The sequence below is a fragment of the Charadrius vociferus genome, unplaced genomic scaffold (genome assembly GCF_000708025.1).
Source record: "Charadrius vociferus isolate BGI_N301 unplaced genomic scaffold, ASM70802v2 scaffold308, whole genome shotgun sequence".
Taxonomy (NCBI): domain Eukaryota; kingdom Metazoa; phylum Chordata; class Aves; order Charadriiformes; family Charadriidae; genus Charadrius; species Charadrius vociferus.
The window spans coordinates 1,090,923-1,110,437 of record NW_009649929.1 but is presented as its reverse complement, the minus strand read 5'-3'; the positions used below and the strand labels follow the sequence as shown (position 1 = coordinate 1,110,437).

The 19,515-nt window shown below is 35.8% G+C and overlaps 1 protein-coding gene across 2 annotated transcripts in view; it reads right to left on the bottom strand.

The window, feature by feature from the left end:
* Positions 1–902: 902 nt before the first annotated feature.
* Positions 903–19,515, bottom strand: part of PPP2R5E (protein phosphatase 2, regulatory subunit B', epsilon isoform) — a 71,487-nt gene continuing 52,874 nt past the window's right edge. The window contains exons 3-13 of one of the 2 annotated variants that reach the window (XM_009891197.1): positions 18,239–18,340; positions 16,077–16,169; positions 11,645–11,775; positions 11,501–11,560; positions 10,742–10,850; positions 9,816–9,869; positions 9,669–9,719; positions 8,721–8,840; positions 7,469–7,596; positions 4,926–5,027; positions 903–2,275 (exon numbers count right to left, since the gene is read on the bottom strand). In XM_009891197.1, the coding sequence (XP_009889499.1) occupies positions 2,176–2,275; positions 4,926–5,027; positions 7,469–7,596; positions 8,721–8,840; positions 9,669–9,719; positions 9,816–9,869; positions 10,742–10,850; positions 11,501–11,560; positions 11,645–11,775; positions 16,077–16,169; positions 18,239–18,340 (1,050 nt within the window). In that variant the 3' untranslated portion in view covers positions 903–2,175. The remainder of the gene's footprint in view (positions 2,276–4,925; positions 5,028–7,468; positions 7,597–8,720; positions 8,841–9,668; positions 9,720–9,815; positions 9,870–10,741; positions 10,851–11,500; positions 11,561–11,644; positions 11,776–16,076; positions 16,170–18,238; positions 18,341–19,515) is intronic. The other variant, XM_009891198.1, reaches the window with a different exon arrangement.

The window sequence follows — 19,515 nt, the reverse complement described above, 5'->3', positions numbered from 1 at the left end:
TCTTGTAAAGCATGATCATTTCACAAAGAAATCACACTAGCGAATATTTTTTTGGTAACAGAAATAAAAGACTGTCAAAATCAATGGGCTAAGGGACATGATTTGTTATAAATTTATTTAATCTTCAGTATTTCAGCTTGCACCTTTGCTTCAGCACTTTAAAATAAAATGTTTCAACTATGACAGTAACTGCCTAATTTACATTGCGTCCCAGTCAGTGTTCTTAAAAGAAGCTCATCTTAATCCCATTAAACCATGTCGTGTTTGGTGTTGCATATGACTAGTTCCACTTTTTTTCCCAGAATTAACAGTGTCAAGTTTTTACAAAATCATTGAGTTTACAACATTGGTGTGCGCAGACCCAGGAGTACAAACTGTGACCTGATAATCCTGAAACAGTCAGTAGTCTAGGAGGGAATGCTTTTTTACCTCTTTTCCATGCCTGAAAACAAGAAAACTTCAAATCCTACTGCATATTTAAATGGTAGGAAGAAAAATATACAAGCTTGTATTTATACTGTATTTCTATCAATGGCAACAGGTCATAAATTCATGTTTGCAACTATCACAAAGACTCATGAACACCAATTCATTTTTATACTGTAAATACTGCTGGCTTGATGGTTTAGGATTATCAATTCACTGCTGTCATATGTCTGTAACAGTTCAAAAGCATCCTGGAGAAAAATCCTGAAACACATACCTTTCGGTATATAATAATGCAACTGCATTAGCTAAATATATACTGTACATAAGTCTTATCAGCATTTTACCTACCAAAGATGTAAGATTCCACTTTCAAATACAAAGCAGATAGCCAATAATGTATACTTATAATACAGCCCTCTTCTTTTTGTTTGTTTTTTTTTCTTTTGTTTTAAACAATTTGGTCACAATGCACCTTTGATATAAAAGCATTTTAAACTTTATTATTAATACTCAGAACATTAGGATTTCCAGAATTTTTTTCAGTAGCATTTGTAGAACCACTTTTGGTAACAAATACAGTAGTTAGGAATGAGCATCCAGATGAGAATGCAGAAGTAAATTATCCAGAATCCTTTCCAGCTAAGACCATAGGGCTGGTACTGTGATGAGTAATAGTACTAGAACCACAAAAACACTATAGTATGTTTCTTAGAGGCTACATCCTCTTTTGCTGGAACACTTTATAAATACATATTAAAAAGTAAGGCAACAACTCCAAACAGTCCAAACTGCTATCTCAACTCCATTTCCAATTAGACCCATGACCCCTGGAGATCAATTTCATGCTTGCACTGTTTAGCGTTTGTCTTTATTCTTTCAAAATGGTCCAATAAAAACATACTGTAATAATTTAGCAATTAGTATTTCTAAAACAACTCCAGTATGTGTGTCTGATGCCATATCACTAATACTGGTTAGGTACTGAAGGCCAGGGTGTTACCACTGCCCATTCTTAAAGGATTGTGGACATTAATTTGGATTTGCAATAAATAGGTGCATGAATCCAAAGCTCCCTTTCCTACTATGTTTATCACCTACTTGCTTTTTAACTCCTAATGTTCAAATTAAGGAAGCACCAGAGACAGCCTGGTACTAAAAAAATGCTCACACCAGTAAACAAAACTTTTATTCAGGACCTATGTTTTTCATGGCCCTGATCTGAATGGACATTCAACTTATGAAGATGTGCAAAAGGAAAAAAAGTCAAATTACAGTAAAGTTATCCAGAGAAGGAGGATGTTACACAAACTCATAAGGAAATGACAGTCTTTTTTCTCTTTTACTATAAATACACTTAACAGTTTAGCAGAAAGACAAGCTAAATTTTAAGATTGTTCACATTTGAAAGTTGTAGTATACTCTCTGCTAACGATAAATAAGGAACAGGTCCTGACAATGGAATTTGACATCGCAATTTTCATCAACAGATCTTTGAAGACTGGTTTTAAAGAAGGGTTAAAACAATGATTATGTTTGCAAAGTTCTGAGAAGTCCATCTGCTGTCCAAACTTTGGATTAAAGTCCTTATTTTTTTCCTTTACTTAGAGACAGGTATATACAGTGCTGTTGTAATAATGAAACAAATGTGAAATCTACTGTAAAGTTGCACAATACAGAAAACTTGCTCCATCTTCTACTACATAAATGTGTGACTCCACAGGTTAATAATGCTGTTTTGTTTTTTTGTTAAGTTGGAATTATTCCATCACGTCTAAGACCTCTCTTTAATTCCAAATCCTCCAGTTTTTTCCACAGTTCTTCACGTTCTTTCTCTTTCTTCTTCTCACTGACAGATGAAATAAAACAAAGAGTTAGCAGGAGAGAAAACAGTAGAATATTTATGTTAAAAAATATACAGTTGACATTAATTAGCAGGGCTAATTTTGTTGAACACAACTGCCATTCTACTAACATACATTTAATTTTTGCAAATATTTTTCTTTGGGTTTTTTTTTTTGCTTTTCATTACCTACATAAATATCACTAAACAAAACAGTAGGAAAAGAACATAAAACGCAAGCTGAACAAAGTGACAGTGTTCATAGACACTAATTTGGAATACAAAAGAAAAAAATGCCATAGACTTTTATTATGGAACAAATATATCATGATTTTAAAAATTAACAATTCAGGACTAATTTACATTTAATTAAGCAAAGTACTTTTTAATCTTATAAATAACAGTCACTTACTAAAACAAACATTCCCTTATCCTTTTAGAATCTCTATTCTTACTTACATTGACTGGTGGTTTTCATATAGCTTAGGTACCAGCCAAGGGAAGTTCAAGTTACAAGATGTGTCCTTTGTTCAGTGATTTACTTTTTTTTCCTTGCCAAATTCCTACAAGAAGATCTATGTAGCATTTCCTTTAACAACAGACTTTAATGGCTGATTTGATAAAATTACATAGATAACCTAACATTTGCTTTACCTGCATTATTTACTTTCTAAATTTCCTGTCTCTGCCATAGTCTACTTTGAATAAATCTCCTTGATGCTGCAAGGTACAAAATGCTTTCAATTCCTATTACATCACCTTGTACGTTTAGATGAAATGGAAATCTAAGAATTACAGAGATATGGATTCTCTGCCAGTTCCATTAGAGAATTCTTGAAAAATATTTCAGCAAATTAGAAAGATCCCTATACATCTTGATTCAGTCAAAATGCCAACACCTGGCTCATTTATTTGAAATTTTAATTTCCCAAGAGTATTTTAAACACATTAAAAAATACAAACAACTTTCAGATAAATCCCTGAAAAACAGTAAAGAAAAAAGAAAAGAGCCCACTGTCACTAGAAGTATTTAAAATCAAATATAAGAACAAGTGAAATAGCCTGACATTTTCAGGCTACTTACCGATATTTATCTTCTAATCATTATGAAATACAAGCCTGCTTACCTAAAAGACTGTTAGAAGATGATCACCTCATCCAACTTAACTATCTGACTTATCATAGTCATTAATATTGAACATAGTTCTCCTCAAGCTTTAAGTGGCATCAAAGCTACCCTTTTGAAATGCAGTTTTATTAAGACGCTAAAGATTTTCTGTAAACTTTAAGGTAAATATCCTACTTCACACAGTCAGGTATTTATGTTTTTAAATTATAAATAGTAAATTAAAATGGTGAAACGGTTAGCACCAGCCTTGACAGGAGATACAACGTCAGTAGGTGCAAGAAAAATTCTTTGTGCAGTTCAGTCAATAAACCTCACCCATTATCCAGACATGGTACGTACTACTACAGTGTCTGGTCCTGGTAAAGCAGAGTGCCTCATCTTAAGGGAGAAAGTGCAATCGCAAACTGATTTAAGTCACTGAGGTCCCTCAGTAAATGGCTGGATTAGATGACCAGTCCTATGTTTCTCTGCCTTTTCTGCTTAGAAAACCATGCAGTGTTGTCTCAACTGCACTAGCAGATTGAGACGTATTTACCAACACGTATCTGGAATTCAGCTGGCATCTTAGCTCAAATATATATCCAAGTGTCTAAAAGTAAAATACTGTATTAATGAACTAACTTGTTAAGTGTAGAATCTTTTCTGCATAAAACTTTGCATTTTACAACAAGAAAGCAGAACAAAAGGACTCCAGTCACACAATTCAAAAACTATGGCCTCCAAGAGCCTTTAGAGACTACACTAACCAAACAAGGTCTGATGACATACAGTACCCTTTGCTTTGCTTGGGGGAACCCTGTGTCACAGAAAATTTATGACTTAAATGAAGCTACAAACTGTTTAGAGTTCCTGAAGTTTCCTCACTTTTTTCACGTGACGCTTTGGATAAGCTGAAACTTTTGCGAAAAGATGCTGCACTATCATTGAAAAATGAAGATTAAGGAAAACAGGAGGAAAGACAAAAAGCATTTTACTAGGGAGGAACTAATGATTGTATGAATGGTGTATCTAATGGATCCTGCATACTGAAAGACTAAGATACAGCAAGACCTCTGAATAAGAAATGGAAGGACTGAGAGATGCTTCTTTGCTTTAAGACCACATTTAGCCTAAGAACAATAGTTTGGAAAATAAAATCTTAGGGTTTTCCCTCATGTCTCTTTCCAAACCTCAGTGAGACTTTTTCGAAGTCTTTGAGCAAACTGTTATCTATAAACCCTTGTTTTTCTTTTGTTATTGAAGACCTCGGTAAACGTAAGTCTTTTGGAATGAGGTGTCCAAAGGAATTCCATGAGGAATGCAGATTCCCAAGCAACGCAATGGATACTGTATTTCATGAGGGGTGAAGAACAACCTGTACATGGTATTATCTTACATCTTGCAAAGAGAAGGCTGAAGAGCATGCAGAGGGAAAAATGAGGTATTGCATCTATTATGTGTGAGATTATGCAACTGCATCTGAGCGTAAGGGAAAACCTAAACAGCAGGCCTTATGCACAGCTGACAAAAAAAGCTTTAAAAAGTTACCGCTGACGATCTGACTTGTAAGTGGCTGTCAGCTCGTCAAACATGGTGCTGTTCATTTCCATAAATGCCTTCAACACATTGTAGACTAGAGCCACAATAGCCCTGTGAAACATTAAAAAAGAAAAAAGAAAGGAGTCTATTAGTTTCAGGTGAAATCAAACGTGAAATAAAAGTGTCTTCTCTTGCCGGCATTTCTGCAACCAATTCTGCTCTTGCAAGTATGATAATGTAAATTCTTTGATTTCAGTGAAACTACTTTTGATTAACATATTTAAAGGTGAGCATCAGCTTTCATGTCTCTACTGACTACTTAAACGGAGCAAACCAAAACTCTAGGGTAAAAGGTAACAACAGAAAGCTATTACATATAACTACAGACTCTTCCCTCATGCAGTAGAGCAATTCTGAATGCAACTCCAGGGATTCAAATCATCAGTGCCAGTAAAAGGAATAGAATTTAAAACACAAAATGGGAGTGATTCGTATTTCCTTATGACTTTCCTATGAAGTTGAATATTCAGTGCATCTGTGCAAAATACAAGGTCATATTTCAAGAGTGAATTCCTCGTACTCATTCATTTCATATTCATTTTCACTTTGGTATAGCCAAAAACTCTTTAAAAACCCACAAATCCTTCAGATGAGTGCTGCAGTATCTGTGTAAAACTGTGTGTGTGAGTGTGTGCGTACATATATAAATTTAAAAAATACTATATATTTTATATATAAAAAATATATATAGTATCTATATCTTTCTCTATAACCTCTGCCTATTTTGCTTGTTGCTGCTCCTGACTGTACCCAAGAGCCAATACACCACTGCTTATTTGAATTCGAGTTGCTTAATTGCATAAAACATGACAGGCATGATCTGTTCATACAGGAAGAAATTATGTATAATAATAATGATTTCAAAGAGGCTTCAAAGGCATTCTCTCCCACAAAGGTTCAAAAAAGGTAGAATCAGTTTACTCTTTTATACCATCTGCCTGAATAACTAACCTAAAATATACTAGAATTTCTGAAGTAAGATAGGTCTGCCAGGAGTCCGATTATCTAGAGGTGAAAATTCCATTCTGGCGGACTTGAAGATAAAGAAACAACAAAGCAACTGAAAAGGGAGAAGGGAAAGAAACAAACCTAAAAATCTTTCAAAGAATTTGGAATAGATTATCAATCAAGAGATCCCAGCTTCTGAGCCACCACTATGGTTGTCATAAACAGACATGGGGCTGCTTAAGAAACAGCTCTTCAGCCAGGAGGCAGTGAATCAACATTACAGGTGCCAGGAACCTTTGGAGCAAACCTATATAGCAGACAAACTATGTGCCATTTCCCACACTCCCCCCCTCCGTCCATCATTCACCTCTTTCAATAGACTTTCATTTTTGTTGCCCGCATTTAAAAATGTTCTTATAAATGTAAAAATTCTTTAAATACCTTCTTTATTTTACCTATATCTTAACCTGGTTTGTGTGTCAAACGTGCAACATTTCTGTGGGTATGAAAAGTCTGAGAACTGGGACACTGGAATACTCTCATTACCAGAAGCATCCCGGTGCATAGCATAAAAGGGTGGGCGGGAGCAGGGGCGGGTTGGAGCCTGGTAATGCTTTACTATGCCATGAAAAGTGTCTTTTTGTGATGAGGGTTAGTTACAGAAGCTTTCCAGTCGCATTAGATTTCTCATGAAAATACAGAACCTTGAGGTTTGGCTAGATTCAGAACAAAAAGACTAATGTTTTAAAAGATGAAATATTTTACAAATACTTTACAGTAAGGTCTTCAAGCAACTGGGACCTGAATGTAGCACAGATCATTAAAAATACTGGGTTTACTAATTGGTAAGCACCTTGACTTAGAAAAACTGAAGTGTAGAATACATGGCATGTAATTGTAATAGTATTTTCCATTAAAACACTTTCTACTAGGTCATTCAGTTTAAAATAAAAATTCCAAATTATCAGGATATCTATATGAAGTAACTATTCTATTACTGTGCGTAATAGAGAACAGCTGTATTTAAATAAATTTAGAAAAAACAACCCAACCTAAGAATATACAGATGTCTATATGCTTCATAGATGTTCAGAAAAATGCCAGTACCAGAGGTCTACCAGAAGTATCAGCATCATCCATGATACAGCCACAAAGTTTTACTAATGCCAAGTGATATTCTTCTAGATAATTTACAATCAGGCTTAAGACATTAACCATTTTATAAAAAGCTGTGCAGGAGAAACGCTTGATGAGCAACACTTTCTCCAGTAACAATGTAACATCTAATTTCTCTGTTTTCCAACTTGTGAGAAGGTCTATTTTTATCCCATAAGGTACTGATTTTGTACACATACCAGATAATTAAAAACATTTTGAGACAAGCTCAAGTATAGACTAAATTATATTGGCATTAACAGAGTTGCACCTGCTCATGCCAGCTTTGAATTTGGATCTCTCCTGTTCAGATGTTCTTAAGCAGACATTCCCTAAGGTTATCAGTGGTATGTCAAATGGTAAGATAAGGAGTAATGGCAAAAACTTACGGATTCCAGTGCTCTTTAGAAATCCTATAAAGGCTGGAAAACATGATGGGAAGTATAACATTTGAATTCTCCTCTATCAAACTCATGATGTATTCGTTATTCCAATAATACAGCGCTCTTTCGGCCACCTTAGAGTCAAAGGAATAAAATATTAACAGGGATTCAGATACTTGTAAGTTTCTGAAGGAAAAACAAATCACAGAAATTTCACAAAGATGAATTAATAGGAATCATTAAATTTGGAATTACAACTCTACTTTAATCAGTAGCATAACATGCATTAATGGAATTAAGTTTTTATCCTATAATTCAGATCCCACAGCACCCACTCTCTTCTTCCCCTGAGCGATATGTCTTTAGTCACTGAAGAGCAGGTGCAGGCACTGCACTAATGCTGCAGCTGTGGAGGGGAAGGGAGAGCAGACAGACTTCCCATCACCCCTCTCCCTCAATCTTGTGACTGCAGTTGGAAGGAAGAGAGTAGTGCTGGGATACCGGAGGAAGGAGACAAGGAAGGGGCAAGTAGCTGGGCTGAATAAGGGGGAAGAGATCTTAAGTGTGGGGAAGGTACCAATGATGATAATCACCCTGGGGAGGAGACAGGGAGGTAGAAGGGGAAACACTGATCTAAATTATGCTAAAAAACAAATGTAGTCCAAGGAAGACCCTAAAAAAGTCACATCTGCCTTTGTGCCAGAATAGGTCACCTAGCTTAATATGGAGACACTACAGGCCATAAATCCTATCTCCTCTTCACATATGATTCAACTTAAATCCTATTTGTTCCCCTTCTTCCCATTATGCAATGTGAAGAAAACAGGCTACGGGTTCTATCACCGCTAACCAGACATCTCCTCGCAGAAAGAAGTAAGTAAGAAAACAAAAATGCTGCACAATACTGTGGTAAAAAAGGGAGTAAATACATCTTACGTGGTCTATCAGTCTGAAGGCCATATGGTGAGTACCCACCACAACAGTCAGAAGGGGTCAAAGTCTGCTTGGATACAGTTTAAGGCCTTATGTGGCTCAGAACGGCAAGCTCTATGCTGTAACCCCACATACATCTAACAAGTTACTCACGGAGTAACTTGTTCAAGAACTGAACTTCCACTGCAACATACCCTCTTCCATAGAAATCCAAAAGACAAGTATTTAAAACCACGTAACATAAAATAATATTTATATTTGAGGGGTGTTATGTGTGAAATTGAGACCGTACATTCCTATACAAACAATAACCTCTACCACTGACCTGGAAATGAGGGCTAGAGACACACTTGGCAATTTGTTTAAACAAGGGTTCCTGGATTTTGACAAATTGTGATGGTTCAATTACATCCAAGATTTCCTCCAGCTCTCCTAGGAACATGACCTGAAGACAAGGAAGGAAGCATTGAATATAAAACCTCTGAATCATCTTGATCAGCAAAATGCTCGTAATCCTCAAATTCTATCACTTCAGGGAGAAATGGAAGCCTCGCTAACTTAGCAAGACCCTCTCTCAAAAAATGCTATCAGTTCTACCTTTAGCAGGTTCTGGATTAAGTCTCTTAAAAGAAGGAGGATGAGTGTGTGCAAATGCTGTATTTAAAGTAGTCCTTTACAACAAAATTCAGAATTGCACCAGTATAAACGTGCTGAAAATCTAGCCTCATACAGACAAAGTATTTGGCCAAGGCTTAAACTTTGTTAACTAAGGAGAGTGTTTTAATTTTATCTCATGTTCGGAAGCAATAGTCAAAATAACGGTTTTCCTGTGTCACAAAATCTCTTTAGGGAAATTTAGATTTGCATCAAGAATTTGAAACAAAAACACAAAGGTCTAACTGCATCTTTTACATGCTGAGTAGGTAAATGCCATCTTTCATCCTCCCTGGGAAAATATTATCCTCACATATAAACAATTCCAAACCAGAGTTTTCCAATCTATCCTCAACTATGTTTATTTTCTTCTTTCTAAATCAAAAAGAAATTCTCCGCAGAAGAATCAGTGCTTATTTTGTGAACAGAAACCATAGTTATCAAACTTTTCTCTTCATAGTCAAAACTGTCCACGAGTATGGAAAATCACCAACATGAATTAATACCAAGGTCCCCTGCAACATGTGCTATCTACCTGGAAATACCTAAAGACTCCCTGATTATTATATTGTAGAAAAACGCAACTCCTATGTTTTGTTAATGCTAGCATATCACTTACCTCCTTCTGACTGCAGGTTTTTGGCCAGAATTTCATTAAACCTCTAATGACCTAAATTAGAAGGAAAAAAGATTTAGTGTTTTTACTTTTCTCTCAACAGGGTAAGCCATTTATGATGCAAAAAAAAAGTATGAAAGAATTATTTACTGGTTCTGTGAGTGAGGGGTCTTTCTCCAGAAACTGTACTATGCAATACGCCAGCTGTGAAGAGAGATTTAAGAAAATGAAGTCAGAACATTTCTATAAAGAAACCACAAAGAAACAATTTTTCACAAAAGAGACTCCATGCAAGATACTATACAGCTGTCTCAAACTGCACCCAATTTTAAAATGAGATCGTTTGCACTGTGCAAATCCACTCAAACTTCAGTTCATAAGAAACAACAGAACACATTACCAAAAAAAATAGTGACAAAGTAGCATATACAATAAAAATCAGAGCAACCTTGAATTCTAAATATAGTCATACAATCAATGTTTTGAAGCTTCTGTTACTCTGTGAAACTGCATCTTTTTAGACATTTTATACATCGGCAAAACCATGAAAACTCTTGGAGGATGAGCCAATACAGCTAAAACCTGGAATAACAGGTTGAATGTATAAAAAAGATGTATGAGAGCATAAGTGCAGTATTGAGAAATCTGTGAGGAACAATGTTAAAGATTATGCAAAAATGTGGGTATTAGTATTCAGAAAGTTGCCAGGGTGAAGAAGAGCCTTGACAACACAAAACTAAGGAAACCTCTTGGGAGAGGTTTCCCCAATGGGAAGGGCAAACTTGTGAGAATGAGAAAATAGCAGAGAGGAAAAGCTAAAGAGAGTTTAACTACTAAACAAAATCCCCAAAATATTACAGATGTATGTTACACTTTTAATTATCTAATCAGAACAGAAGCAAGACATGTATCATACAAAGCACATTAAATGAATTTCAAAAAAATCTATTGCATTTTTTCCACGTTTCAAAATTTCCCCCCTCCTTTTATGTGCTACACAATTAAATTTCCAAAGCAACCTTCAAAAAACAAATACGTAATTCTAACTGAGCAGAAAATATTTTTATAATTTCTACCTGTGCATGGAAGAGTGATAAACTCCTGACAGTATGTAAAGGAATCAGCACCTTCACCAGAAACTGTTTATGCTCTGCCTTAAGAGGTAAAGCAAACCCATTGATAATACTAGAAATTAGAAGAGAAATATTTGTTAGTGTTATCATCACAAAAAACATTCTTGAGGTCTCAATAAGCACTTTCTAGATTAAAATTATTAGCAGCCAGCACCTGTCTACAAATAGCAGGCTCATGCCATTCGTGCACAGGTGCCGACTTTTGTCCTGCTTTATATGAGCACTGCAGTACATATCTAGGTAGCAATTCAGATCCATCTTAGAAATAAATAATCACATAAACAGCTGCACAAACCTGTTGCCAAGCAGATAAGCCCTTGTCTATGTGGTCTGTAAATTCTTGTATGCAAGGTGTTCTTGAATAATTAGCTTACCAGAATTAGATTTACTCAAAATATTCACACTCTTAGTGTGCTTGAAAAAATTTCTGTAGCATGTAAGGATGAAGTGCACAAAATTTCACATGCACGAATACACACACACAGAATCAATCCAACACTTTTGGCTGTAACTTGCATCCAGTTATATACTCTTAGCAAAGATGTGATAGAGATTTGTGATAGAGTATTTGAGATGGGCTTAAAGATGAGCATGTGCACACACATCTGTTTTCAGAATCAGGGCTTACAGTAATACTTTTTCTGAATCTGACACTATTCTGACGTATCCAGAAGGGAACTTTGAGATAGATAATAAATTTACCTTCCTAAAATTTCCAACAGTTCAGCTACGCCATTGAAGTGTTCAGTTTCATAAACAAATCTAAAAAAAGAAACGTGAAATTTAAGTAATATATCAGTTCCCTAAAATGTTCATAAGCAAAAAGTACCTTCTCCCACAACTTACCGTAGAAAAATATTATTAATCTGTTTTCGGATAAATGCTCTAAGACCCAGAAACTTGCCATAAATTCTGTGCAAGACTGTTTTTAGGTAGTCTCGTTCTCGAGGGTCTTCGCTGTCAAACAGCTCCAACAGCTGCGTTTAAAGGAAAAAGAGAACTGAAACAGTAGACATTTGACAAGTATGACACACAGACTTCTATATAAAAATTAAATTCATCAAAGCACATGCATGTAACGATGTGATATCTGTGTTAACCAAGGTGTAGAAATACAGTATTAAAAAATCGGTTGTAACCCTGGTACAACATCATGAAATTCAGTTTATTAATTTCCACTTCTGACATAACAAAACTTTGGAAATCTTTGAACAGCTAATAACCTTTTGATTACCTGGCTCCAAAATGCTGCCTGCCTTCTCCCCAAAAATAACTAAAATAAAATCTTAGACGCTGTCATCTCTACAAAGTAAGACAGTTTGCCTCTTATCATCCACCATTCCTTCACTCTGCAGAACTAGAAGATCATCTTTTGCTCTAATATTTTGTTCCCACAACATTGTGTCAAGGTCACATTTTTAACCCCAACAACAGAAAACCAACCTTTACACTAAGTAACTCTTATTTAAGACTTTAAACCAGTGAAATGATTACACGGTGCTCAGTCAAAAGAGAATACCATCCAGTGTCTTGTATTGTACAAAATATATCCCAAAACACTGACAGTTAAAGTTGCCTCTAAGAATTAAGGCATGAAATGAGCAGCAGGACAATCACTTGCCGATCTTTGTTCTATTCACTTTGAATCCTCTACCACAACAGTATGAGCTTCCCCCTACCCCTTCTTCATCTTTTTTGACACCACAACATGGTCTACTCTGGCAGACATTTGGAATAAGTTAGAAGGTAAACTTTATTTAAAAGCAAAAACCAACCAAAAAGAAAAAAAAAACAAAACACGAAAGACCCCAACCCCCTCCCTCCCCAAATGCACAGAAAGGAGTGAAGTTTAAGGTAATAATCATAAACAACCAGCATCTCTCTTGCACAAAAAATAAAGGAACTGTCAAACAGTACTTGTCTTGAGAGAGAAAGGAAGCCAAAGAGGTCTTACAAATGTATAAGATGCTGTCAAAAAATTATTACAGGAAAGGTAGAAGCCCAAATTATCTTGGATTCACAAATAAATATATTATAAATACCTATTATAAGTAGATATGTCAGTGTGTGTATACTAAGTGATCTCTGCTAAACTGCTACATGATTTTGAGGAGGTAAAAAAGAAAAAAAGACAGAAAAAGTTGTTAAGCTGTCTGGGATTTTGCTTTCTAACATCCAAGTTTACAACTGATGTATGTATTTCTTCTTCATTGTTTTGGATGTGTCTGTAGCCTGTAATGACATCCCACTGTCTCTTCCCTGTAGTAAGAATCTGTGGTGGGAATTTCATGAGGAAAGGATGAGGTTTGTCAGCTGCCCTCCAGAGGTTATAAACACATTGCTTTGTTGAATTACTTCTACAGTTAAATAAATAAATAGTCACCTCATCCTTCCCCAAATAGCAAATTTCACCCAAAGACAGCAAACAGCTGGAAACACTTATGTTTTTAATTTGCTTATTGGATTGATTTTAGGAGCAAAATATTTGTATTTCCAGTTCTCTTACACAGATCCTCTGTGGAAACATTGCTGAACTAAGACCCGGTCTCTCTCCATTTTTTTTTTTTTTAAGGAAAAAAAAAAGACAATTCTCTTTATATGTCTAATTTGTTATCAGATTTCAACAATAAAGTCTTCTTTTCATGGATAAGCTGCAAGACTTCCATAACGTACATGGCTATTCTGACACTAAACATACATAGAAAAGGGAAATAAATTTTCCAAAATAGCAACCTACATAACACAGACACTTGTAGATATATTTGAATAGTATGTCTCTTAGCAACCACTGCCAACCATTTCAGACTGTTACACTGTTAACTACAGCATTTTATCAAAACATACAGCTGGAAGCCAGAAACACATCTATATTCAAAAAACAAAAGCAAAAAGCAAGCAAACAAGAAAAAGCTTGAAAAATGCCCATTAAAAAAACTGTATGATTTTCTCATATAGGCATTCTTACTGCCAAGAAACACTTCATTAAAGTTCCTCAAATTTAAAAAACAAAACAAAACAAAACCCAAATTAATTTAGAGAGAAAGCTGATTTCAGAGACTGTCACACTTGTGTTGTCAGTGTCATGAAACACCAAACATGCTTAATGTTCTTAAGTCTCAAATTGGTTTCCTATGTAAGTGATCTGTAGTCACAGATTCTTAGGCGTTACTCTAGAAACACAATAAATACCGTAAGAAGTGGAAGGACACCCCAGTTCCCACAGGCTAAACACAAACACTCATACACATGGAAATATATCTGCTTACATGTATACATAAGGCTCAAGAAAACTTTTTACGGAAAAAATGTGACTTTTAAACTGACACACTGTGCATAGCAATATATAAAAATGCATCACCTAACCATGTGGCAAGAACTTATGGATTCTTAGAATTCTTTTGAACTCTTAATTGTCATATCATACATTTTCGGATATGTAGGTTTCTAAATCTCTTATTTTCCTCTTTCAGTAGTTAACCATTTTTTTCATTTAGTAGATTTATTAAAGACTAACAGGATTAATAAAAAAAAAAAATAATCCTTGTTTTAGAGACATTCTCCTGTGCCAAGTTGTAACAGGTCTGAATGCCTTGAAAGCGCGTTAGTGGGATACCACCAGTCACAACCAAGTCCAGCAGTACATAACAGGAGGATCCAGGAACTATTTTCTCTAGATTTGGAAGTAGAACACAAGCATTCCTTCTAAAGCAATGCTGCTATATCTAAAGAAAATAAAATCAGTTTGGAAAATCTTGTCAAGAATTATTACCCCCTATGCATATTCTTAGATCTCCATCAAGTACTGGATGATCAGATTCGTGCACTCCCTTGTTCAAATCAATATATGGATGAACAAAAAGGAAACTACACCAGATAGGTTTGACCCAGGTGAAAAACGCTCTTGTATTTAGATGATGGATAAAATAAAAACATAAGTATATCCCATTGCTTTTGTAGGGTGAAGAAGGTCTTGTGATATTGAGATGGAAATTGAAGTCCCTTCTTTCAATCTTTGAATTTAAAGATATAAATTGCTTTCTTAGCTATGTTTCTCAGGTCTTCTTCATATGAATAACATACAAGGACAGTAAAAGCAAGACTTTTATTGCCCGAGAGCTAGAGGGAAAAGTAAAAGCTCGATGACAAAAGGGTGAGAGAAAGGTCTTCAGAATGCTGAGTATCTCCTGCCACTTCTATTTGGCTTTTATTCAAGTCTCAGCCTGTAAGGAAACTCCCTTTTCTAAATAAGTAGGAATCTTTCTAAATTTCCCTGATTTCAAAAGCAAGCTATAGACAGCATTGAACACAAAGTTCTTTCTGACTTTGCCGTTATACAAAAATTCACAATGGGAACAGAAAACACAAGTCAGGCCTATTCCCAAAAGCTGAAGACAAAAGTCCTATCAGTGGAGTTTCCTGGCTTATTTCAGAAAACATCTTCCTTCAGCCATCTCTGTTCCAGCATCTGTCAAGGGCCGGATGAAAATTCCTCAGTAGAGGAGACCAACTACTGTAGTTTCAAGTGAAGTAACAAAGCACAGAAGTCTAGCTTGTACACAAGGAGGAGAAAGACGAAAAAAGTGTATAACACCTGGCTACCAGCTGACAGAGGCCATCTCTTCCATTTAGCCATACCGATGGCAAGCAAACTACAAAAATAAAGCTACCCATTCTTTGCCAATGTTGTTTATTATTGATGCTACTTCATCTTCCATGCTTTTAATAGAGCTTGAACTTTATATGGCCTTTTGATTTACTTCCTCTCTGACCGCTACAGCATCACTGTTTTCAGTACTGCGCTGGGAATACGCTTGTTAATGAACTTCTGCCCCTGTTGCCGGCTCTCCAGCAGAGATAGAAGGGAGAAATATTCTCGCCTTCCAACAGAAATATTTTAACAATATTAAGACGCATTAAAACTGGCATTTAAGTAGTCTCTCTTGATAGCAGCATTTTTAGACTACTTGATAGTAAACCTTTCATTTTTCAACAGTTACTGTTTCAGTTTGCTCTCATAACCAGTAAGTCAAATATTTTGATTAAGGTATCAAAACTGGAGCCAAACCAACTATTTAATATATCTATAGCAACAGAGACTGACATATAAACACACACACATATTTCCCCTACCTCAGTAGATTGAAAACTTTCATTGTGTATGCTTGTTTAGCCTTTTTCTGTTGCAAATAAAGTTACACTTTCAAATTCTAAACAAAATCATTTTAAAGACTTTTTTTCAAAAGCAAAATGATGCCTTAAAGAAAACAGATCAACTTACCTGCAATACAAATTTCTGATCTATGTACTTTTTGGCAATGCTGGGCTGGAATTCTTGGCTTTCCAAAAATCTTATGAAAAACTCATATACAAGCTGCAAAACAAACAAACAAAAAAATCCATGATTTCGTTTATGACTATTTCCCTAAATGCTTTTGCTAGAAAATAAAATACCCACACATTTCCACAGAGCAAAATGTTAAAATAAAGAAAAATATTCTTCTCCTTTATCAAATTGCTACCTTAGAGTAAGAATTAATTACATGAGCTTTTTAAGTTAGTTTTGCTCATTTAACTCCAGTCAGACATTTCATCACCAAGAACAGGCATTGCCATCTTGTAACACTTGTTACCATCTTGTAAAGCTTCCAACAGTAATTGGAAAGCACATTTAAACTGCCCTCTGAACTGCTGAAGTCACATCAAATACAAACATTACATTTCTGGAAGGGCTGGTGAAACAGTTGAAAATATTTAAATTAAATTAGAAACTGCTTAGAGTAGTGTTCTACTACAACTTGAAACACAGAAGAATAATACAAACCAGAATTTATAAGGAAGTTCCTAACTTAACTGTAAAGATTAGCCTCAGGGCTGGAGAAAACCTGCTTACTTTCATGCAATTCTATCTCTGCCTAAACTATTCAGTGGGACAGGAACAGACTTTTCATTTAGTGGAGAAAAAGAAGAGTATAAAAACCAGGCAAAAAGCAAGAGAAGTTAAACAGGGACTGCTGTGGCCTCGTAAGACAGCAACTTTGACCTGTCACTGATCAGATGAGCTACCAGCTACCAATTCTCTTTGCTGAACATTTTCAAGAAGAGCAGCCATTGAAAACTTCCCTTTCTGACTTCAGTGAGCTTGAATATTAATATTGAAAGGAGAAAGGAAGCTACAAATTACATTTTAAAATAATTTTAAACTTTTCCATGCAAACACCAATATGCTGCAATACTGCTGCTGCTGCTTTACGGAAATCAAAACGGGGGAGAGAGGTTTAGAAATATGACATGGAAAAAGCTACAGCTTGCATAACTAATATTAAATCATCAGGAAATCAATTCCATCAACTCCTGACAAATACTTTGGTGCATTTCTTCCTGACAATGGTAAATCATCGACTGGCTAAGAAATTTTCCATGTAAGTAATGACTTTTAAACCTACAGCACTAGCGTCAATGAACAGAAGATAAGAGACATGCGTGCCTCTGCTGTTTCCAGGCAGGCAGAGCTGTTCAGAGCTGCCTTGAAGCTTTTAAGATTCTTATTTTTTGTGAAATTTAAATATAAATGAGAGATGAAACCTACATTTCAAAAGATTCTAAATTTGAAAGCACAAAAGAGTGAAACAAACTGCTCACAGGCAAAGATTGTGCATGCAACTGTCAAATAAAATCCTCATTTCAAGCCGAGATCAATTGTGCTCCTTTGCTTACTGAAATTCCCAGACTCCACAAACTGTTACTCAGGCAAACTTCTTCTAAATTTACTAGTGGTGTAAGTCATTGTCCTGACTAACACAGACAGGATCTGCATCTATATTTTCTATAAAGGAATTCACTGCATTAGCATCAATGATGCTTTCTCCAAAATGAGTTTATTTTTTTGTTCAAAATACGTTGTGTTGACACTTGAGGTACAGAGGAAGGGACAATACACGGCCGTAAGCGTGCATCCTGCTACAAACACCTGAAAGCAAACCTTGACCCAGGGAGAGAAAGAAGACTTAGACAGGGATGTAGCTTCTCATTCATTTTTCTGATCAGCTGCCAACACCTGTGTATTTTTGTATGAAAATTAACTACCCTTAGTAAAGTAAAACTGCTAGCAGTATCATCCCCACAATGCTCTTGCTGAAACTGCTGAAAAACACTTGTGCATCAGAGCAGTTTGGAAAGTAAAATATTTTTTAAATCTATGAAGGGAAACAGGAATATGAAGGACACCATCAACACAACTTTGAAAGACAGCTGTAACATTTTGCAAATTTCACAAAGTACTCTCTTGTGTTTGTAGGTACTATATTATAGCCACGAACAAGATCAATAAATGTTAATGTCTCAGAGACTAGTTCTGATTCACAGGCTAAAAAAAAAGCTGTGAAAATTATTAGATACATTAAGCAATGATAAGCACTTCTTCTGAGATAAATGATCAGAAACCTGTAAATGTGGCCATGATGCCTCCAAGGTGGGCTCATCTTCTTCTGGATCAAATTCATTGCTGTCACTAGGTGGGAGAGTTCTGAAGATATTGCAAGATACCTGAAAAGTGAAACAAAGAATAATGAGATCTGTTTTTCAAATAGGTACTATTTCTGGACTGTTTATGTCTATACCTAATCAATCCTCCATCACATAAGCAGTATTTCTTTTGCCTACTGTCTGACAAAGTTCTTTAGCAACAGCACAGGTCTAAGGAACCTGTCACTTTACAAACCTACCAACAGTCTTGGCTTTTCCTACTCCAAGTCCTCTGGTTTCTTCTTCCCACTGATATCCAAGCATTACCCAGTCTGTCACCATTTCTGTCCACCACATTCCAGATGAGCCCACCAACATGTAATTCCCAGTCCTTCTGGGCATCAATGGGCTGAGAGCCCCGACTGTTTAGGAGTTGCGGGAAGTGCCATCGACATGCATTTACAAGCGTTTTCATACAACACTTGGTTATTTACCTTTGCACAGGGAAAACATTAATAATATCTGTTTAAGGTCTCATCTCCCAGCCCTTGTTAAGAGTCGCCAGTGCTATTCACACATTATACGCCTGGACACCTCATGCCAAGTACAGAACTTGGTACTAAATGCAAGCAACAAATAGTATTTGCTTGACACTTAGCCTACATTTTATTTCACGGTTGGTTCACTTTGCTTAATCTTATTTAGAGGTATTTTGCTGAGACTGCTTGGCTTTGTGAGGTTCACGCTATCAGCAAAGACTGAACTGGAGTGCTTTCCTGGGTTAATTATAGTGCTGAATGGAGTGTAGAGCTTATTATGCAGCAAATCTGATAAACTGAAAACATGATGTAGGGCCTTTTCTGCACTTTGAAGGTGATGTGCCTTCTTTGCACTCTGCTATTTCATTTGACCCATCTCTAAGCTGGTTAATCAAACAGCTGGGAAAAGCAGCATGTTATCTCCTAATCCTATCTATACATGAGCCCTTCATAGTAGTTCAGACAAACTAAGCTATTTAAGAAACAAAACTAGTATGTTCTTCAACATCCTTATTTATTTTTCCAGCCTTTTACTCCTGTAAATGTTTTAAAGTTAGTCGGTAGGCGTATTTTCCATATCTTAGCAACTTAGTAAGAAAGGGTACTTTAAAGCCAAGAGTTTAAATACAATCCAAATAGTGATAAAACCAAATTGAAATAGACAGAGTGAAGTTTTAGAATTTGCAAGGCAAATAGAACAGATTCAGATACTGCATA